Source organism: Equus caballus, chromosome 14 (genome assembly GCF_041296265.1).
Source record: "Equus caballus isolate H_3958 breed thoroughbred chromosome 14, TB-T2T, whole genome shotgun sequence".
Taxonomy (NCBI): Eukaryota; Metazoa; Chordata; class Mammalia; order Perissodactyla; family Equidae; genus Equus; species Equus caballus.
Window position 1 is genome coordinate 59655473 of NC_091697.1, and position 23930 is coordinate 59679402.

General features: G+C 36.1%; 1 protein-coding gene across 24 annotated transcripts in view; it reads left to right on the top strand.

Annotated features, from left to right (window-relative positions):
* RAPGEF6 (Rap guanine nucleotide exchange factor 6) overlaps positions 1–23930 on the top strand; it is a 201485-nt gene that overhangs the window by 116608 nt on the left and 60947 nt on the right. For all 24 annotated transcript variants that reach the window (XM_023616914.2, XM_070232665.1, XM_070232666.1 and 21 more), the window contains 8 exon segments: positions 2560–2737; positions 4808–4944; positions 7068–7226; positions 7811–7963; positions 11690–11854; positions 14630–14737; positions 16883–17086; positions 19546–19654. In XM_023616914.2, coding sequence (XP_023472682.1) covers positions 2560–2737; positions 4808–4944; positions 7068–7226; positions 7811–7963; positions 11690–11854; positions 14630–14737; positions 16883–17086; positions 19546–19654 — 1213 coding nt within the window.

A 23930-nucleotide genomic window follows, 5' to 3' on the forward strand; every position in this document is an offset into this window, starting at 1 on the left:
GATTTGTTCCTCCCTAATAGCAGCTCTGTTGTTCAGGGAATCCCTATTTGTCCTTATCCATTGTGTTTTTCATCTCCAATATTTGATTAGTTCTTCTTTACAGTTTCCATCTCTTACGAAGTAGGTCCTGAATTCATTTAGCTGTCTATCTGCATTTTCTTGTAACTCGTTGAGTTTTTTTTAATGGCTGTTTTGACGTCTCCATCATTTAGATTATACATTTCTGTGCCTTCAGGATTGCCTTCTGGGTACTTGTCATTTTCCTTCTGGTCTGGAGATTTAATGCTTTTTTCCTTGCTGCTAAGTGACATGGCTTTGTGTTTCCACACTGTGGTAGTATTTGATCATGACTTCCACCTGCCACCACTGGGTGGGGGTCAAGAGCTGTGTATTCTGAGCCCACCATGATTGGTGGTAGAGCTCCCAGGTGCTGAACTGGGGTGGGGGGGGACGGGTGCTTTCTTTCTCCTGAGCGATCTCGGGGGCTTCTCTCTCTGCCCTGGCTGTCTACTCTCTGGGGTGTTAACTTGATGAAGACACCTCCACATTAGCTAGTCACCTCTGTGTGGGGTTTTCCTCCAGGCTGTAAGGGACCTAAGAGAACAATGTTGTTCCCCGTGGAGGGCTACCGTGCCCTCCCACCTTTCCTCTCAGAGCCATGTGCTCTGCCTGGGTTGCTGCCCTTCAGTCAGGAAGAGAACCTTTCTCCCACTTTATTCCACTTCCTCAGGTGGTGGTCCAGCACCTCCACCTTCTAACATGGCTACGTGGGTCTCTCAGATGTCTTTTATGTTGTGTGGATGTCCTCTGTTGGAATATGAGTGTTATTTTGATTGTATCTTAGAGTAGAGAGTTTACAGGGAGAGCTCACTTGGCCATGATGCTGATATCACTCCTCCCATTCATCTTTTTATCACACATAATCTAAAAGGTGAGAATAAGACTAGATTGAAATAGTCTGGGTCAGGGGATAAAAACCTGAGATTGAGATGATGACAGGGTGGTTTAAGAACCCAAATTTATAAGGTAGATTGTCCTTAAAAATTGATAAAATGGAAAAACGCTGTTCTGGAGGTGAGCTTCTGTATTATGAAAAATTAAGTTAACTTGTGTAGAAATACTGCTTTAGTGTTTTTTACACTTGTTTCTTGGATTAAAATCATTGTATGTAAAGAAATTAGGTTTTTGGAAAAGTCACTTTAGCATGTACACATATTTAAATTAAAACTGCTTACTTTTGAAAAGAGATTTTAAGCTGCTAACCAGTTTGTGGTTCCAAAGATGTATTCAGAAATGCACTCCACTTAACCCCTAAAGTTCTGTAGCCACAAAACTCAGGAGAGCATACTAGTCATGAGATAGGATTGCCCCTTGTGATCCTTAAGAGCCACCTTGTCTAATCTTAAAGATCTCAAATTGGGTATTTAAAATCTGGTTTGTTAACTAGCTGTTAGTTTAAAGCACTTATTTATTATTGTGAAGTTTCTGTATGTTCAAGTCACATTTTTCTGTAACTGCTTCAATATTCATGCTTTTTTATGTATAATATGAGTTAAATGGGTATAATATTTAGAAATATTTCCTAATAATCCACTTTTAGGACAGTTTTATTTCCTGAAAGATATCATTATTTTCTGTGAATGGCATTTGAGTTTACAGTTTTTTAAAAATCTACTAGTTCCTTTGCAAGTATTTGAGACTAATATGTTTCCAAAGTTGAGGTGGTAAGCATAAGTTTATTTTAAAGCTTGGTTAGAGTAATCTCAGCTGTTCTTTGCACACTGTTAGATTCAACAGTAAGGTATTAGGAAGTGATGAGTATTTGTTCCGTCCTTAATTGGCCTATTTTAGTACTTTTCAGTACTATTTGCTTGTTTTGTACTTCTGTTTTTGATTTACATTATTGCCTACCCTACTGATCTCTAAACTTCTGTCTTGAAAAAAATCACTTGTTTACAAGATCTGGCATAGACTAGTAGGTCCTCACAAAATGGTGTTGATAAACTTTCTCTTTCCTGAACTTCATGTTTTAGGAAATGTGCTCTTTTTTTTTTTTTTCTTTTTTGCTGAGGAAGATTTGTCCTGAGCTAACATCTATGCCAATCCTCCTCCAGTTTTTTGTAGGTGTGACACCTCCACACTGTGGCTGATGAGGGAAGTAGGTCTGTACTTGGGATCCGAATCTGCAAACCCAGGCCACTGAAGCAGAGTGCACAGAACCTTAACCACTCAGCCACAGGGTTGGATGCAGAAATGTTGTGCTTTTGAGAAATAAAAGTGTTGGAAAACAGGTGTTAATACATTTAGTGATGTTTGAATCTCATCATTTTATACTTACTGGCTCGGATTTATTACCTAGATCTCACATGTGGAATGATGAGCCTGTATTTTGGGCAGAGAGAAACCTTTTATAAATAAATATCATGTGGTTTTTGATACAGAATACAGCATTGCCTAATTCTTTATGATATTTGGGAAGGAGGGATAGTTTTGATTAATTCAGACTGTGACATAATTTTTATAACATGAAATGTAAGTGATCAAGATTTCTTTCTATAGGCTACAGAAAGTGAGGTAGGAGATGTAGATTTAACACGTCTTCCAGAAGGACCTGTTGATTCTGAAGACGAAGAAGAGGAAGATGAAGAGATTGATCGAACAGATCCTCTGCAGGGGCGAGATCTTGTTCGAGAATGCCTTGAAAAAGAACCTGCAGACAAAACTGATGATGACATTGGTAAGAAATACATCTGTTCACAATAAGAATTTTATAGTTTTAATTTATATATAGTTCCTAATCTTGCATAACAGATTGCCCCAAAACTTAGTAACTTAAAACAATGGACATTTATTTTCTCATAGTTTTTGTGGGTCTGGAATTCAGGAGTGGCCTAGCTGAGTGATTGTGGCTCAGTGTCTCTCATGAGGCTATAATCAGAATGTTGGCAAGGGTTATAATCATCTGAAGTTTTGCTGGGCTGAGCTAGAGGATTACCTCCAAGGTGGCTACTCACGTGGCTTTTGGCATGACCTCAGTTCATTGCCAGGTGGGCCTCTCCAGAGGTTGCTGAAATGTCCTCCTAGCATGGCTGTTGTCTTCCCCTAAAGCAGGTAATCCTAAAGAGAGTAAGGCAGATGCCACAATGTCTTTTAATATCTGGCCTTAGAAATGACATCATCACTTCTTCCAAATTCTGTTTGTCACACAGAGCAACCCCAGTACAATATGGGCAGGTACTGCATGAGGACGTGAATATCAAGAGGCAGGGATCATTTAGGGCCATCTTTGAGGCTGACTGCCCCTATTTGTGAGCTTGTTTGGAGGTTCTAGCAGGGATGCACAGCCACTGGTATACTCTTGACTGAACGGTCGTCCTCAGTATACAGCCTCAAGAGTGACACACATAGAGTGATGAGAGAGCAAGGGGACGCCCACCTCGCCAGCCAGATCAGCTAACTCAACCCTGGCGATCAATGGAGTGACAGATGTTGCAGCCAGATCACCCTCACATCCTGGCCGCCCCAATTTATAAAACAAAAGCTTTGATTGCATTGAAATGATTTCCCCCTTCATGTCCATAAGACTTTTAAAACACTACATCAGTGTCCAATGTTTATGAATTAGCTTTTTAAAAAAATTTCAAACTTTATCAAAAATCATACTTCTCTACCTTGAAGAAATATGTGTGTGTGTATATATATAAATATAAATTTGGTTAAAACTTTATGAATTTTCCTTCATGTAGTTACTTAGAAAACTAGTTACTATACTTTGATTGGGTGGTTGAATGATACTAAAGATCTAATGTTATCTTTAAGGACAAAGATTGCTTAGTGTCATTATATATTGTTATGATTCAATTAAGAATTTGTCCTAGATTTCTCTTTTATAGTAGTCATATTGCTGTCATTCAAATCAGAAGATGCTGCTATTACTACTAATAATAATCTCTGTGAGTAAAGATCAATAAATTTGACCATTGCTTGCCATTTTAAGGACATATAGTTAAGTAAGCTGTGATTTAGACTCATGTTGTGAACGTTATCGGGACAGGAACTGAAAGTACATTTTTAATGATAAAAAGTTATATACTATGCTATTTTCACAGAGCTTTTTTAAAGACTTAAATATAATTAACTCCCAATTACCTGTGGGTAGATAGCACCTTATAGTTATTTCTATTTCAGCCTTTAGCTGACTGCTTATATGTTTCTCTTTTATATTTATCTTTATTACTTATGTATCTATACCAGGGAATGACCTAAGGCAGACACTCATAAACGTCTCTTGGTTAAATTAAAGAGTTAGCCTGTAGTTGCTTCGACAAATCTTGAACCTAGAATTCACTAGAATTTGTTACCCCTAATTTAATTTCTTATTGACATTTATTAATAACATTTTTTTTAAACTCTAGCCCAATGAGAACTACATGAAAGGCCTTTTCACTAATCTGTTAGATCAAAGGATATCACTAAACTTAACCACCATGGAGTTGGCGCCTTGGGCTAGGAAAATTAGATAAACTTTCCAGCCTCAGCTGAATCTGTCTGGTTTCCTGGTTCTCTCTGGAGCTTGTGATTTTGGTATCTTCCAGTATGCCTGTATTTTTGTGTGTGTCTGAATATATCTATTAACCAAAAGTGATTTTTTTAACCGACAGTAATCTTGTATGTTGGTTTATCTACTTTAGCAGCATAAATTCATAAGTTTATTAGAAAATTGGGTTATGAAGAATTCTGGATTTTATTGTATCTTTAACGGGTAGTTCTTGATGGCCTCTATACTAGAATTTCTGTTTTTTTATAGAACAATTACTGGAGTTTATGCACCAGCTCCCTGCTTTTGCAAACATGACCATGTCTGTGAGGAGAGAACTCTGCTCAGTGATGATTTTTGAAGTGGTAGAGCAGGCTGGAGCTATTATTCTTGAAGATGGGCAAGAGGTAAGTTAGCAAATATATGTTACATGTTATTTAATACAGGAGCTAATCTTTAGAATGATTTCCATAAACTTGTGTAAATCCCGACTTTGGAAATTTATACAGTTTTTTTTAAAATGCATGCTGAGTTTGGGGTAGTTTACATTTCTGAAGAGATAAGTTTTTATTTTTGTTTTTGCTTTACTTTGTCTTAATTTTGATTTCTTAGCAGCGGACCTTGCACAGAATAGATGTTCAATAAATAACATTCGTTGAAGCAAATTTGTTTTTACTTCTCAAATTGTTATAAGACTTTTTAAAATCTTCTGTATTCCATTTGTATATTTATATCATTATTGTTTCAAGTGTTTATCAAGTATTTATTCTTCTATCCCTTTTCTGTATTATACGTTAAAAAAAAAAAGAATGAGAGAAATTTATTGGTACATATGCCTCCTAGTGGACTGCTGTCAGTTGAGGCATTTATGTTCAGAATGCCCAGATGACAACTTGTGGATGAATGGAGGGAGGATGCAGTGGAATTGAAAGGTATTACTGCTGTTAGAAAGTACTTCACTATTTTTCTTATCAAACTGATGAAAATTAATGCTGAGGTGTCAGTCAATGAACATTGTCATATACTGCCAGTAGAAATATAAACAGTATTTCTAGAAAGTCCTTTAGAAATTTTTAACATAAGCCTCAAAGTATTTAACAATCTCTAACATTATTATTCCACTTCTGAGTGTCTTTCCTCAGGTCATAATATAAAACTCAGAGTTATACCAAAAAATATTCACTGTAGCATATTTATAATAGTAGAAATTAGAAATGACCAAAATATGATTCAATAATAAACAGTGGTTAACTAAATTATTATACAGCCACAGAATATAATATTATGTAGATATTCAAGTTATTTTAAAATTTGATGGAAATTCTTTGAGGGCAAGGGCCTTGTCTCTGTCTTTGTTTACATGTTTTCTCCGCATATCCTAGAAAATGTCTGGCACAGAGGATATGCTCATAAAGAGAGTTGGGTGAGCAATGAATTTAGTGTTAAAATTTTTTAAAGGCAGGATAGTCTAAATATTTCAACAATATAAAATAATATAAACATAGGAGAGAAACTAAACTTAACAACAACTGTGTGAACAGTGGGATTTTCAATAACTTTTCTTTTCTACAGATTCTTGTATTCTCTTAATTTTCCACAGTTCTGTCGGCAAAAATCTGTAGTGTGCTTACTTTGTGCCAGGTACTGTTCTAGACACAGGGAGTATGGTGGTAGAAAAACCAGATGCAGTCCCTGTCCTCAAGTAATTTATGTAACCACAGATTCCACAACAAATGCATTTTATATTTGAACTAATCAAAAAAAAGCACACTTTTGAAAAAATATTTATTGTTGCCACTGATTCTCCTTCAGAAATGATAATCCAGATTTCCTTTAAATCACATTAAAACTGTTCAAAGTTTAAACTAATAGCAGGGACACTAAAGAAGAAGAAGTGGTCTTTCATTGGTACACAGTAGGCCTTTTGAATATATCTTCTTAGAGCATTAAATGCTTTCATATAAATGAAGGCCGTGTTTTCTTAACATTAGGAGAAACTTTGAATATTTTGTCAGATATGCCTTAAAATTCAGGCTTTTAGTAAGTAGTCTTTCTGAATTAATCACTAGCTACTTTTTCTCTTCTTTTGAGCGTTTGCTATGTTCAGTCACTATTCTAAGCACTTAGTATGTATAAACTCATTTAATTAACACAAAAGTCTTATGAGATAGGTACTGTTGTTACGCCCATTTTAGCATTAGAGAAACTCAGGCCCAGAGAGGTTAATAACTTGCCCAGAGTCACTCAGCTAGTCAGTGGCAGGGTGTGGATTCAAATTCCAAGAGTATTTGGTCAATTATGAAAGTTCCTGATTTCATTTGGTGACTAAAAGAAGAAAGAGTAAAATAAGCTTTAGTGGTTTGCATAGACAGGCATAGGGTGTTCCTAACAGAGTATTTAGTAATACAATCAGATCTTCCTTTTTCTTTTTTAGATTATACAAGTTCTATATATAGCTTGATTATTTTTTAAAGTTAGCATATAACTGTCTTTTTAAAAAGATTCTTAAAATCTGTCTTTTTCTCTATAGCTTGACTCATGGTATGTTATTTTAAACGGCACCGTGGAAATCATTCATCCAGATGGAAAAGTTGAAAATCTCTTTATGGGAAATAGTTTTGGAATTACTCCCACTCTGGATAAGCAGTACATGCATGGAGTTGTTAGGACTAAAGTAGATGATTGTCAGGTAAGTTTCTCTCTTTGGTTGTGTATTCTTGATTGTTGATTTAAAATGGCTAAGCCTGTTTTTCCTTCCTCAAAATAAAATAGCTTGATTTAAATTGAGAGTTTCAAAAGATCACAATTAATAAAGGTAACTAGATTTTATATCTGACTTAAATATTTGTGAAATTGAACAAATTATAGATTTTTAAAAGAGACTATACCAAGTAAATGTTGGTTTTGGTTTATTAAATTTCTATCTGATATTAGCCAGTTCAGTCTTTTTTTTTTAATAAAGGAAAGAAATAGGAACTTCTCAGTTGTGTGTTTCTGACTTAGTCCTGCTTCATGTTTTCTTTTCATAGTGTCAGTTTTGAGAGAAGTAGATGTTCACTTCTCCTTTTAGAGCAGATTCAAAGAGATTTAACTTCTTTAGTCTCTTTGTGCGGGAATTATTTATTTCGTCTTGCTTTTTCTTAAGGGTTAAAGGGATAAAATAAAAAAGAACTGATGCCACTTGATTTCTTAACTTTGTGCTCTGCCTTGGTGCGTAGTGATATATTTATGTACTATAGGTTTATTAATTGTCCCCATGTTGTTCTCGGACAGTTTGTCTGCATAGCCCAGCAGGATTATTGGAGAATTTTAAATCATGTGGAAAAGAATACCCATAAAGTTGAAGAAGAGGGAGAAATTGTTATGGTTCATGAGCACCGTGAACTTGATCGGAGTGGAACCAGGAAAGGACACATCGTAATCAAGGTGGGTGATTTTGCTTATTGTTCTAGTCACTGATAGAATAAAGCTTTCATCTTGTTTAAAAGGCTTCGAACCACTTTTTGAGTAGTGCAAAATAATTCACTAACTTTAGAAGCTAATTTAAATAAATGTGTTGGTTCTTTTACCTTTTTCTAAGTTGGTTTTTACACATTTTAATGATGAAGGGTGATATTACCATTTAGTATCAGTATGGATATTATTTTAGAATATACTGCTCAAAGTTTTCCTTCTCAAATTTATTTTGTGATCCATTGATAATGGGAGTTAATTTCATCAAAGACAGCAGTATTTAGACACAAAACAGAAAATGAAAGGACCAACTGTAAAGGTATAAGGAATTCTAAGTGAAGATGCAGAGTGCTTTACAGAATCTCTGGCACTGAAAGAGGCATTAACTTCTCTGGAGTTAACTTCTCTGGGGATGATGTGACAGGGCTTTGTTAGGGGTAAGTCAAAAGCCTTAGCACATTGTAGGGTCTGAGTATTAATCCCCATACTGTTTTCCCTTCTCTAACTCCTTTCTCCTCTACCCCTAAGCCCCCTTGCCTCCCCAAACCCCCCGACCCCCCTGTTTCTTTAAAGAACTCCAGATGTAAAATAGAGTTATTACAGTTGAAAGAGAGGAAATAAATACATGACCATTTCTCTTTTCAAGCTAGTCTTGGTTGCAAAATAAGTAAATGTGTTATTATTCATTAAAAATGCAGCAGCTTATTTAATAATAAGGGACTGATGTGAGATTTGTTCTTCCTCAGGAGTCAAGCTGTTCTTCACTGCTGTCTTTCTTTTTCTAAACTGATAAACGTAAGCCTTGTACATAGAAAAGATGAACATGTGGGTGGACTGCCATAGGCTTTCTTTTTATGGGGCCTCATGATTTTCAATACTTCATTTTTAAATAATTTCAAACTTACAGAAAAGTTGCAAAAACAGTATAAAGAGCTCCCTGACTCAGATTCCCCGGCTGTTAACATTTCACTGATTTTTCTCCATTATCATCAGTCTTTTTCTGAACCACTTGAGAGCAGTCTGCAAATCTGATGTCCATCACTCTTAAATATTCCATTGTTTCCTAAAAACAAGAACATTCTCCTACATAAATACCATAGAACCCTTCAAGTTAGGAAATGAACACTGATAAAGTAAAACCATTCAGCCCACAGACCCTATTTAGATTTTCACCAACTATCCCGTCAATGGCACTTTTTCCTTTCTGCTCCAGGATCTCATCTGGGAACACAGTTGTGTTTAGTTGTCATGTCACTTCAGTCTACTCCAGGAATAGTCTTTTCCTGTTCATATTAGCAGTTTTAAAGAATACAGACATTATATTCTGTATTATAACCCTCAGCCTGGATCTCTCCATTGTTTCCCCGTGACCAGGCTCAAGTCATGGTTTTTGGCAGGAATTCCACGGAAATGATGTTGTGCTCTTCTCAGTGCATCATGTCAGGGAATACAAAATGTCAACCTGTCCCAGCACTGGTGAAGTTAACCCTAATTCCTGGTCATTTGGTGTCTGTTTGCCAAGCTTCCTCACTGTAAAGTCAGAATTTTACCCTTTATGATTGATAAGCATTTGGAGGAGAAATGGTCTGGGATAGTGTCACTGTGTCCTGCAAAGCTCTGTGTACCTTTACTTCCATTGACTACTCCTGCCTGAAATGGTGATTTTCTATTTCCATTATTTCGTCTACATTTATTGGTATTCTACTGTAAGGATAAGCATTCTCGTTTCTTACATTAATTTCATTATATTGGTATGGGCTTTTGTGTTGTATTCCCTTACCATCAGTGTCGTTCCTGTGATCAGATTGTCCCAGATTTGTCCAGTGGTACCCTCTGAAGGCTGACTCCTGTATCCTTTTGACATATCCCCATCATTTTTTGAGAACTTCCTTATTATCTGGCAAAACAAGATGTTCCAGGATTATCTTGTACTTTTCCTGCTTCGGCTTTGGAATCAGCCATTTCATCAGAAAGCCCTGGATCTTTCTAGTGGAGAATAGCATCTAAAAACCAAGATCTGGGCACTCACTCAGTTCATTGCTACTGAAGTGTCAGTGCTTCTGGAGTCTCTCATCAAACAGAGCTAGGAAATATATGTATTTACTATAAATTCATACACATCTATAACTTTCTATATCTATCCATCTGTCAATCTATAACAATCATAAGTTTATACCAATACTCCTAGTTCCAGTACTGTATACCACAGAGCTTTTTTCTAGCCTTTTCCTTTCCATATTTGTAAATACTTTCTCCAATAGTGGTTCCTGTTATGCTCTGTATATTTCCTTATTTCCTCATCCTTACCAGTTTCTACCATGCCAGTGTAACCATGCCAGCCTTTTCCTTCACCTGCCACCTCTTTACGCTCTGTCTTACAGTATCTCACCTTGTTGGATGCTAGTGAGCACCTTGGTGACATGCTTCTGCATGACTGTGGGACTCACCTTTAAATAAAGTTTTGTGTCTATGGTCTAGTCTCCACAGTTTCCTGCCTCAGTGATTTAGCCAATCAGAATAATGGCCTTCTTTAACATGTTGATCCCTTCCACCACTGACTTAGCTATACATGATCTAAGAACTAGAATTAAGTGACCTCAAATCGTGGTTGGCCTGAGTGATAAACCCAGTTTGGTACTCTTAGACTTAGAATGCCTCGAAGAGTGAGAAAAGAATAGGAATGACCTGTGGTTGTGTTGTCTGTTGAATAGGTTATCTGAAGAACCTTACTTCTGACCTTCTTCTAAAGAAATTATTTACATACCTTGTTAGCAGTGTCTACCTTTTTTAAAATAAATTCTTAGATAAAGACATTGTTAGTATTAATGTATGTTTACCATACAGTTACTATGACCAATGAAATTATTTGGATGCGTGCAACAAATGGAAATTTGAGGTTATGGACAACAGTTGGTTTTTATATTTGGCTTAACTTCTGGTTTATTTCTACATTTGTTCTGTGTACCCACTTTTGAAAAGGCTCCAAAGGTGATAAATTTTAACATTGATTCAGAAGCTTGAAGAGTAGATACTGTTTACATTCTTTTTTATGTAAGCAAGCAGTTGAAACTTGGATTAATGTAAAAACTATCTATAGAACTTCTGGTTCCTCTCAAGATGGTGAACTAGCATGGAGAAATTATAGAAGAGGAAACTTCTATTCTAGGAAGTAACAACAACAATAAAACTCTATCTTGGACTGGTATGTTGTTCCTATAGCCTGGGGCAGAAGAGAATTTGAGGATGATTAAATTTGGAGGAAATCTTGCTCTTTTTTTTAATAAAAACTTTTTATTTGAATAAAACTTTTTTTTTTTAACTCTCACCTCTTCCATCTGTTGCCTTGAGACAGTCATTACATCCCCACCATTGCAGGATGAGTGGCAGTAACAGTCCACACCAGGGGTAAATCAGTGAAGTTCAAAAGCCCTGCTTTGATGAAATGCCAGTGAAAACAGCAACGGAGTAAATGCTGTGGGTATTTTTATTCCTCTGCCTTTTCTCTCTCTAAATCTCTGGGTGCTGGTGGATTACAATCTATAGAGACTACCTTCTCCCAGTGCTGAGGATTTTCAAGGTGAAACTCTACTTTGTGGACGTATCTAATGGAGTGGCTACAAAGGGAGGTAATCAACAGGAGTTCTTTGGTTTCTGAGCTGTTTGTTTATTTTCTAATCCTTTCTGTCCTTGGATTTTTAGGCAACACCTGAGCGTCTCATCATGCATTTAATAGAAGAGCATTCCATTGTGGACCCAACTTATATAGAAGATTTCCTATTAACTTACAGGACATTTCTTGAAAGTCCGTTGGATGTTGGGGTCAAACTATTGGAATGGTTTAAAATTGACAGCTTAAGGGATAAGGTTGGTTTTATAAATATAAAGGGCATGAAAGTGATTTTAAACTTTATTTATAAAACCTTTTATAGTTGGTAAATGTTTATTTTGATAACAAGATTTAATTCCCCTAAAAAATTAGTCAATGTAGACGTGTTTCTGCTTAGTTACTTTTATGACAAAATAATATGTCAAAAGTGGATATGAACCTTAGCAGGCAAAAACTGAAATAAGACTGTCGTGTAGCTGTAAATTCAGAAAACGTGATAGCTTCATGACAGTATTTTTGAACTTTATCAGAATATTTGGTTGTTTCTGAGGGAGATCAATAAAACATTTAAAAGCTGATTAATAGTTTAGAAAGAATATTTACCAAGTAAATTTTTTCCAAGAGAGCTTAAATTGTTAGTCCCAAAATACAAATATATTGATTTTTCTGAGTTATAGACCTTAATAATCATTTGAAAACAATTTATCTTTTTGACCTGAGTTTATCTCTGCTGTGACTTACTTAAATCTACCTTTGAATAATTTTTGCATTAAACATTGTTTGCTATTTTAAATAGATGATTTTACCTTATTTCATCAAGTGTTTGTACCTTTAATGGAAGGACTTGTAATACCTCAGCAAATAGGTAGGATTAGTTATTTTAAGAAAAATAAAAGAAGGGCCATAATTGCCTGGTGTGTCTTTCTGAGTTATATTTTAAAGGAAATAGATATAGCTGGACTGTCGAATTCTGTTGTTTAGGAATGAAAATTTCTAAAACTACAGGCTTGCTCCCACCCCTTTTAGAATTATATGTAGTCACTTCAGTAGCTGGGGAAATAAAGGCCTGCTAGAGAATGAACAAAAATATAATTTAGAGACAACTAGATATTCACATGCAAAAGAATGAAGTTGAACCCTTACACTATATACAAAATTAACTAAAAGTGGATCAGACACCTAAATTTAAGAGCTAAAACTATAAAACTTTTAGAAGGAAATATGGGTAAAAAATCATAACCTTGGATTTGTCAGTGATTTCTTAGATATGCAAAGCACAAGCAACAAAGGAAAAAACTAGATAAATTGAACTTCATCAAAATTAAAACCTTTTCTACATCAAAGGATATTATCAAGAAAGATAGGACAACACATAGCATAGGAGAATATATTTGCAAATTGTGTGTCTGATAAGGGTCTAGTATCCAGAATATACAAAGAACTTTTATAATTCAACAACAAAAGGCAGCACAATTTGAAAATGGACAAAGAACTTGAACAGACATTTCTCCAAAGAAGACACATAAGTGGTCAACAAACACATGAAAAAGATGTTCAAAACCACAATAAGGTTCTGCTTTACACCCACTAGGATGGCTTTAAAAAAGGAAAGGAGTTAACAAATGTTGCTATGGATGTGAATGTGGAGAAGATGGAATTGTTGGTGTGGAAAACGGTTTGGTGGTTCTTCAAAAAGTTAAATAGAGAACCGCATAACCCAGCAATTTTTCTCCTAGGTATATTTATCCAAGAGAACTAAAAACAGATGTCCAAATAAAAGCTTGTATACAAGTGTTAATAGCAGCACCACTGACAATACCCAAAAGGTGGAAACAATCCAAATGTCCATCAGCTGATGAATGGATAAACAGAATGTGGTATAACCATAATGAAAATTTGTTCAGCCATAAAAGGGAATGAAACACTGACACATGCTGCAACATGGATGAACCTTGAAAACATTTTGCTAATTAAAAGAAGCCAGACACAAATGGTCACATATTATGTGAAATATCCAAAATAGGCAAATACACAAAGACAGAAAAGCAAATTTTAGGGTCTAAAGAGAGGGCAGAAGGAGAGGTGACTGCTTAATGGGAAGGGGTTTTCTTTTGGGGTGATGAACATATTCTGGAACTAAGTAGTAGTGGTGGTTGCACACCATTGTGAATGTGCTAAATGCCACTGAATTGTACACTTTAAAGTGGTTAAAATGGTGAATTTTGTCTGTATTCTACCACAATTTTGAAAATATATGACGTAAGTTACATTGTTAGTTAGGTACATTAGTCAATTAGATTTGCATTCATTAGTTTTTAAACTTTTCTTTTACTCTGTGGCACAAAGTAAACAAATCAGTTCACAGCTTTGAAAATTCACAGTATTGACAAGAAGGAAGTTTCAGGTTTGTTTTTGTTATAACTTTGGTTAAATACGTTCTTGGTTATAGAAACACTTTTTTTTTTTTTAAGATTTTTTTCTTTTTCCTTTTTCTACCCAAACCCCCCTGGTACACAGTTGTATATTCTTAGTTGTGGGTCCTTCTAGTTGTGGCATGTGGGATGCCACCTCAGCATGGCTCGACGAGCAGTGCCGTGTCCGCGCCCAGGATTCGAACTGACTAAACACTGGGCCTGCAGCAGAGCGCGCAAACTTAACCATTCGGCCATGGGCCCGGCGCCGGTTATAGAAACACTTTTGATATGATTGCCTGCCCTTGGAAGCTTGCATTTAAGATGCTCACTGAAATATACATCCCATATACTTCCTACCTCTTAGCATACAGGCTTGTGTTTTCTGAGGGCACAGTGTCTTGGCTCTGTCTATTACTAGTGTACCCAAGGAAGCAGACGCTCAAACTAAACCATGCCTCTCTGTTAGGATGAACCTTTTGTGTGCAAGAAAGAGGGATCAAAGGAGTTAGCCATAAAGCTCAGTTCCCCCTCAGTTTTGAGTATGCTTTTGGAATCTACTTTTGCAGAAAGAGTGCCTGTCCTAACTATATGCTTGCTGCCTCTTCCATGTTTCCACAGGTAACACGGATTGTATTATTATGGGTAAATAATCATTTTAATGATTTTGAAGGTGATCCTGCTATGACTCGATTTCTGGAGGAATTTGAAAAAAATCTGGAAGATACAGTAAGGCTCAAAAGAATTTATCTTCTTCAGAGTTTAGGAATCCCACCCCCTTCCACCCACTACCTCCCCACCCCCCCACCTCCCACTCCTCCACTGCCATAACAGCAACTCAAAACAGCTTTCGTCTTTTCTTGTGTCTTGAATGTCTGTTCTGAGAACTTCCAAATCTTTATTCTAGACGTCTGCTCATCGTCTGCCACTCCAGCGTACACAAAAATCATCCTTCTTCCTGATTCTTCTGTTTTAAGACTAATGATAATGTTATCTCCCAGTCACCCAGACTTATAAACTCTGGTGTATATGTGGGCCCCCTCTCTCTTTTCCTTGAATTCCCTGGCCAAGATGTCCACTCATTTGCTAAAGTCCTTTGGGTCATTGATTTAGGCATACACATACACATATTTCCTCTGGTCTTTCTCTCTCAACCGTTTTTTTTTTCACTCCCCAGTTTAGGGCCTCATTTCATTATGCCTGATATGTTATAATAGCCTGCTAGTTTTTGTTAACAGTCTCTCTTCCTTCTAGTCCATTCTTTGTGGCCAAGAAATTGTTTTTAAACCATAAATAAGATGACTGTTATCTGTTCATCAATAAACCAAAATATTTCCTCCCAAAGTCATTCCTCACCTGTATATTCAGATTTCTCATCTACGTTTTCAGCCATTTTTCTGTACACCCTAGATTATAGCCAACTACATTATTTTATATTCTTTGACACTTCTCTCAAGCTGAAATTCTCTTCTCCCAGTCTTGTTATTTGAAACTCTATGCAGCCTTCAAGGCCTGTCTTACATATCAGATCTACATTAGACTTTCTAAGTCTCCCTTCTGCATGTGATTTCACTTGTTCTAACTATATGACACTTAAGATAATCCCCTTAGGTTCTCTTAACTTTCACAGTAGCTATTTATAAATCCATTTTATTCTGTCAGATATAAAGCTTTGAACTGCAAGTAGGATTGTCTGCTCCAAGCAGCTTGAAATTTTAGGAAGTAAATAGTAATGCAGCCCAGAAGACAGATTGCCTTAATTAACATCCAGACTCCACCACTTGCTAGATATATTGACTTGGACAAGTTGCCCAACTTGTTATGCCTCAGTTGTCTTATTTTACAGATAGTAGTCCCTTGTTTATTGGGATTTTTATGAGGATTATAGTGAGCTATTGAAGGTAATAATCTGAGAACAAAACCTGGCACATCAAATGCTCAAGAACCATTGTTTTTACTCATATTCTATAAGTGGATTGAGTTGAATAAAGGGGGAAATTGGCAGATTTTTGTCTTTTCTTTACCCCTTGGTTCCTCTAGCCTTCTCAGCGGCACATCTGCTCTGTGCAAAATGGGAGGAATGAACAGAGAGAGGGGAACTTGATTAAGAGACTGTAGAGGCTCACAACCATCGTTTGGATCTTCCAGTGCTGGCTGTATAGTTATTCAAAGGGCTAATGGAAAGCAGAAACTGCCTTACGATCATACAATTTTTTTTTTAATAATCAGTTGTCAAGTATTTACTGAATTCTACTTTAAACTGCAAGGTGTTATATAGGATCAAAACAGGTGTGAGACTTGGTCCCTGCCCTGAAAAAACTTTAGCTGCTTATTATGGACGTGAGATTTACACATACTACATTGTTTGAGAATAGTTGAATATTAAGCTGGTATAAGAACCTGGAAGTTAGAATATTACTGAGTTTAAGGAAGATCTAAAATAATATAGGAACAACATTCCTGGAAGAGGTGGAGGCTTGAATGTGTCTTTGAATATTAGTATTTGGAAAGTTGGTTCAAGTCCTTTAAGGTTTTAAATAAAGGTTTAAATAGATTCCTGTTTTATATAACATCCAAGAGATAAGCAAGATGATAGTAGAGTATATAATTTTTGTCCCCTCTGTAAATGAGACATCCCTTTGAAATATTTTACAGCCCGTAATTACCTAGAAGTTTTGAAGAAATAAGAGATCTTATTCTTGAGAATGCTCTGGGTTGGAAGTTTTCCCTCCTTCAGTTTTATTTACCCCAGCTTTCATGTTCTTTACTCTTATATTTCCAACATAACTCTAATTCTGATAATTTTAGGTGATTTTTAAAAAGTCTGTAGGAACAGATACATTTATATACATTTTACCCTTTTCTACTTCCTAGAAAATGAATGGTCATCTCCGTTTGTTGAATATTGCCTGTGCTGCAAAGGCTAAGTGGAGACAAGTTGTGCTGCAGAAGGCTTCCCGGGAGTCCCCTCTGCATTTCAGCCTTAGTGGAGGAAGTGAGAAGGGATTTGGTATTTTTGTTGAAGGAGTGGAACCCAGCAGCAAAGCTGCTGATGCAGGACTGAAACGTGGTGATCAGGTAAGTAAAATAAGCAACCACTTAGATGAAAGCCTTATAAGTAATATATCTGCTACTTTTTTTCTCATCTGGCATTTTTTTCAAGTAAGCATGATCAATTTGAGGAAGTATTTTTTCGAGCCTTTTTTTAGAGGTAGTATTTGGAAATGGTTTATTTCAAAACTTTATTTGTTGTATATCCATTACTTTTAATGGAAAACGTGATATAGTATGGTCAGCATGATCGTCTGGGCACTATCAGTATGACCTTTTTTGAATGATGCTGCCCATCCTCCAAGGATTAGGAAGCTGTAACAACAGGCAACTTCAGAATGTTCCAGAAAGATCAATATGTGAATTAACACTTGCAAACTTTGAAGGAGCAAGCACTTTTCGCTCATAGCACTCTAAAATGTAAGTGGCTAAAGATTACCATAAACAATGGTTTCAGCTTAAATAACGTTTGTATGGTAACACAACTGCATCCGTAAGTAGAGTGAGCTAGTAAGGGACTAGGAAAAAGGAGAGACTGGGAGGAATTCGATGGGGAATTATTCTCTCCATATAAGTGTTGGGAAACTCTAGAGCAATATATTTCAGAATGTGACTACTGACAACCTTATGTCCACCTCAGTCCTATTAATCATATTAATCACATTCACTGCAGATAAGGACTGGTAATCTTTTTTTTTTAATTTTTTTTTATCGAGTTCCTAACAGTTTACATCAATGTGAGATTTCAGGTGTACATTATTTCTTGACTGTCACCACATAAGTACTCCCCTTCACCCCCTGTGCCCACCCCCCACCTCCCCTTCCCCTGGTAACCACTGAACTGTTTTCTTTGTCCATGTACTTGTTTATATGGGAATCTATATTTTTAACAAAGCTCTCTAGATGATTCTCATGCACACCAAAGAGTGGTTTCCCAAATCTAGCTGAATCACTTGGGGAGCTTACTTCTTCCCATTTAAAATTTTTTGTTTGTTGGTTTATTCATGAAGAATGTGGCTTTATTTTACTTTAAACTGAACCATACTATTATTTTTTTTAATTTTGAGGGCATTCACGTTATAAAAAGTTCTACACTCCAGAATAATGGTTATTAACTGGCCCCCAGGAGACATTTGGCAATGTCTGGAGATACTTTTGATTGTCGTGGACACTTGGAGATTACTCTTGGCATCGAGTGAATGGAGGCCAGCGATGCTGCTAAACAGCCTACAACACCCCAAATATCAATAGTGCAAGGGGTTAAGAAACTCTGATATGAAGTTTTAAGTCTCGCCTTCTTTCTCTAAGGGAGCTTTTTAAAGATAGAAATTTCTGGACTTTACCCCAGACTACTCATTAAGAATATCTAGGAGCTAGGATCCTGGAGTCAGTGTGTATATTCCAGTATTTTATTGTAAACACATTTAAAAATCTCATTCTTCACAGACAAAAACAATGACATTCAATGATTTCATTCCTAAAAGAGGAGAGAAATTTATGCTTTTACTTCTTCTCTCAGTATTCCCAAGTATCATTGAAGTTATCTATTTTAGATCTAAATTATTGACATTTTTTAACATGTATTTTCCCTTTTAAAAATGCTTTTGATATTTGCATGAAGTTTCCTAAGCTTATTACTAACAATCATTTAGACATTTATACCTGCCTTATTGATTTCAGTGATCGCCTCCATCTATTGCCATATGTCTCCATTATTTTGATTCATCTCACAGTTGACTTCTGGTTCTTCTACTCCCTTGTCTAGTACTTTTTTCAAAAAGGGCAGTAGATTTCAAAAAGGGCAGTAGATACTATGGGTTTACATGTCCTTGCAATGTTTACGATGCTTTTGTTCAGTGGAGTGTTTTTCTTTTCTAGGTACCTTTGGTTCCCCTACACACACACCTACCGTTGCTTATAGATTCTTCTCTGTCCGTGGAATTCAAAATTTTCATTGGGATATGTTAAAAAATAGATCTCTTTATTTTCTTTGCATGGTACTAGATGATCCATTTCAGGATGTAGACTCAAGACTTTTTCAACTCTGGGAATTTTATTTGTGTGATTTTTTTCCTTTTCCTAATATTTTGTTTCTAAATGAATTACTTCTTTTTTAAATGTAATAAATTTGGGTTTAGAATATTGCACTAAAATTTGTACATACACAGGCAATAATTTTTATGATCTGACATGATTAAAATTTTTTCCTTAGTATATAAACCATGCTGTGTTAAAAAATTTTCTTAATATGATCCCAGAGGGAATGAACTTTTAAAAAATGCTAATAGTAGATATTTGGGGAAGTACAACAATAGAGAGAAAAAAACTAAACAGTAATTCCCATTTCTCACAGAGATAACCATTGGTCACATATGGGTACATTTTATTCAAGTTTCGTTTTATTTTTTCACCATTATACTTCAAGCTGCAGAAGTAACTAATACTGTTTTTGTCTTAATTTGTATTTTTCTAATACTTTTCTCAAGATAATGGAAGTAAATGGACAAAACTTTGAGAATATTACATTTGTGAAGGCCCTTGAAATTTTGAGGAATAATACTCATCTTGCACTTACTGTAAAGACCAACATTTTTGGTGAGTTTTGTTGTAAAAACTAGCTCAGCCTTTTTGCTTTTTTTTTTTTTTTTGCTAATAGAAAAGGGAAAAGTCATTACAATGGAAAAAGAGGGGATAGTAAAATATAAACATGTTTTATCTAAATTATTTGAACATTTTTTGGATCTTTCGTGTTGAAATATAGTATTGTGTATTACAGAATTTTTGTTTTTCATTATTTATACTTATTGTTTTGAATTTTAAAATAGCTGTACAACTACATTCAGTCAGTCGTTTATGAAATGTCTCCTGAGCATCTTGTTATGTATATACTTTGCTGGAAGATACTGAGTGAAACTTAGAATGGCATGAATCAGACTAAAAAGTCATGATCAGGCTTTCACCCCCTGCTAATGTGTCAGTCTACTTCTAATGTTTTAGCTAGCTTTCTGAAATAATACTATGAATGCCAGGTTAGCTATTTCATGGAAATAAATTGAGTAATACATCAAATTAATTAGTGAATTATAGATTTTTAATAACATACTCTGTCTTTCTATGTAAAAATATTGATTACCATGCCAATAGTGTGTTTTGATCATGTTTATATTTGAATGAAACAAGGACTAAGTGTGTACTTTTAACTTAGTTTACTATTTTTTCTTTTAGGAAAGACTTACTGTAATTTGGTTTCGTTAGATACCATAGGATTTTCTCTGAAATTCTGAGAAGAGCAACAGTAAAAACAGTATAACAGTTGAAAATTATCAAAGAAAATATGAGTCTTTATGAAGGAGGGAGGAAAAAATTCCTTTAGATCATTTAGGTTACAATTTGAGAAATAAGTTGAATTTTAAAGCTCTGCCTGTGGAAAAGGAAGTGTTTATTTATTTTCTCTTTTTTTCATTTTGGCTCCTCAGTATACTGCACTTAGTCATAATGAAAAGGGAAACATTTGGTATTTTTCCTCTTTTCACTTGAGTCCCGTTTGTTGAATTACATTATATTAAATCTGATATATAACTGTCTGTTAACAACTTCTTAATATTATAATAGTTTAGCATAGAATAAATAAGCCTGCACAGTTTTTGGATTTCTTGGAGTTTGGGTTCACATCTAGAAACGTCAACTTTTGGGTTAAACTAAATGGAGTCTGATTTTGAAAACTATGAAAGCAGAGCTTGCTCTGTCACCTAGAACAACTTACATCGTCTCTCCAAGCTTCACTTTCTCTTTCTCCAGTTCTATTTCATAAGATTCTTATAAGGATCAAATACTCTTAAACTTTTTGTGCCTGGCACATAATAATTACTAACTATTATCAAATATTATTATGTATAAAAATATAGAGATAGTATAATATAGTGGTTCACAACATGAATGGAGCCTTGGAGACAGAAAAACTAGATCTGAAAGATACAAAAGTCAGAGAAGCCACAATCTCATAATTCTTTGAGTGATTAGAAACAATTGCCCAGCAGAACCCTGGATTAGATGTGGCAGAGGATGGAAGTTACGTGGTGCTGCAAAAGGGGACCCATACCCTCAATACTTTCTTTTTTACCCCAGGCAGAGTGTAGTCAGCCAACCTCAAGCAAAACACCAAAGAGTATCTCAAAGAGATGTTAGTAAAACATTTGTAGAAATGGAACATTTTAGTTTGGATGAGGTACCTGGGATAAAGTCCTTGTAACTCTGGCACTACCATGAAACAAAATTGAGCAGTTAGGTCTTCCTTCATGGAACTCAAAGTCAGAACACCTACAAAAAGGAAAGCTGTGACCAGAAAATGAATTCGTGTAGATGATACCAAAGCAAACCATACTTGGTCATTTTGAACTGATTAAAACTGACAGCCAGAGATCACCAGCCATAGGAGAATTAGTACTATTTAAGGGGCATGGTAAGTAACCTAGTAAGTGAGCTTACAGATTCTAGAGAAAATAGTTAATTTAAGGAAGAAAAAGAAAACATTTCTAGAACTCTGCTCAAAGAGATTTAAAAATTCATCCCTTAAGAACAGGATGTTAAGAAAAGAGAAACAAGTCATTGAGAAAGAAATAACATGCAGAGTGACTTAAAATATAGTAGCAAAGAAAAAACATTTAATAGAAGGAATAAATAATAAGGTTGAGGCAATCTCCCAGACTATAAAACAAAAAAAAACAAAATAGGGGCCAGCCTGGTAGCATAGCAGTTAAGTTTGCGTGCTTTGCTTCAGCGGCCTGGGGTTTGCCAGTTCAGAACCCAGGTGTGGACCTACACTGCTTATCAAGCCAAGCTGTGGCAGACATTCCGCATATAAAGTAGAGGAAGCTGGGCACAGATGTTAGCTCATGGCCAGTCTTCCTCAACAAAAAGAGGAGAATTGGTAGTGGATGTTAGCTGAGGACTAATCTTCCTAAAAACAAAAAAAAACGGAATTGAGCACTAGTCCAGGAGATCTAAAAGAAAATGTGAAGAACAAAGTATTTAGGAAACAGCAGATTATCCCAGAGTGAAAGAAGGATGTTACTCTTGTAATTCAAAAGGCCACCTATAATCTGAGCAAAATAAATTTTAAAAACTCATGTCAACCTTCTCTTTCCAGTATTGACTGAGAACAACTAAAAGAGCTAGACTAAATATAAAAAGTAGTTACAAACAATCATAAAAATCCAAAAAGATAGTAAACTACCACCTGACATAGAACAGAGAGGAAGTTAGATCTTAAAAAGATGGACTAGAGCTGTATCTGTCCTCGAGCATTTACCAGAACAAGAAGACAACTGAGAGATTGAGCCTCTTGGTAACAGACTCCCAGGAAAAGGTGAAAGAGTTGGAAGCCTGCAGTTGCCAGGAGCACAAACTCTGGGTGTGTCAAATCCCTTCCTCCTTCCTGAGACTGTACCCCAAAACGATGTCTCTTTTTTTCCAGGGCCGTTTTCTCATTCATAGAATGTATCTGAGAGAAGGAGCTGCTGGATAAACTCACATGTTTATAGTTTAGACCCCACCAAAGGCCAGAACACTCTAGCATAACAACTTTTGTTCAGATTGGGACCTTGAATGCCCACCTCTGAAGTGGATGTGGACTGTACTATAGGCAACTCAGAGAATCTCAAGTTTTGGCCCCAGCCTTGGCCCTCAGATGCCTGGCAAAAGAAAATGAGAATCCTCTTTAGAGGATGCTAGCAGCAACCTATTATTTGTAAAAATAATTTTTCAAATACAGAGTCAAGCAAACAATCAAAGATTGTGAGACTCTTTTAACAGTCAGTATAAACCAGAACCAACAGAAACCTATCCTGGAGCTCCAACCGTAGGAGCTCCAGAATATCAAACGTAGACTGTAAGGTAACTGTCTTATGTCTATGATCATAAAAACCAAATTAAGGATTCCAGTTCTGGGTAAGATGGAGTAAACACATGCCACCCCTCATCTCCCATTCAACTCAATAATAAAACCTGCACAGAATCATGACCTACCGCTTTGAGAACTCAGAAAATTCAAAGTACCACCACCATCAGTGAGTTTGCCATGTTTTTCACTCCAATATCCCCTGGGCTGGACTCAAGGCAATGTGAAACCTGGATGTGAGTATTGTGGTATAGATCAAGAAAGATCTGGGAGAAGCCTGGCTTGCGAAATGGGAAAGGGAACTCCTAAAGCTCAGACACAGTTAAGGAATTCCCAGGTTTTTTCCTGCTCTCTTTCTCTCAGGCCCCAGCCTCCAAGCAATCCAGTGGCATTGACAATGGCCTGTAATAGAAGGCTGCACACGCCAGAATTCTGAGGGAGAGGGACCTTCCTCCCCCTGCAGTGGACCTATGCCCCCAAGAAGGCAAGGGCAACTTCATTGCTTTGCCCCATCCTCCTGTTACTTCGCCCCTAAGGCACTGCAGTGCCTTACAATTACAAAGTCCTATACATTTTCTTTCTATAGGACTGAAAAATGAAGCCTGAGGAACTGGAAAGTATCAGATTGATGACTGAGATGAAAGAGACAACTCCATAAAGTTATTTATGAAATCCTGGTCTCACCCCTGTTTTGCACATGCATGGATCTGATCCTAGTTAGCATACCATAGACTGAGAACTGATGTCACAGGTAGACCTCTGCTCAGGTCCCAGACTAACCACTAGGTGGCACAAAGTGGGCAAATCTATTTAGCATTGCAAAAGCTTTGAAAACTGAACCTTGGAACCACACCCCACAGAAGGCTAAGCAAAAATATCAACATTGTCCATAGGATATAAACAGGACTCAGCAATTTTCAGTGTAAAAAGGATCCCTTGTTACAATTTTCTTTGTATTTACTTCATTTGGGATTT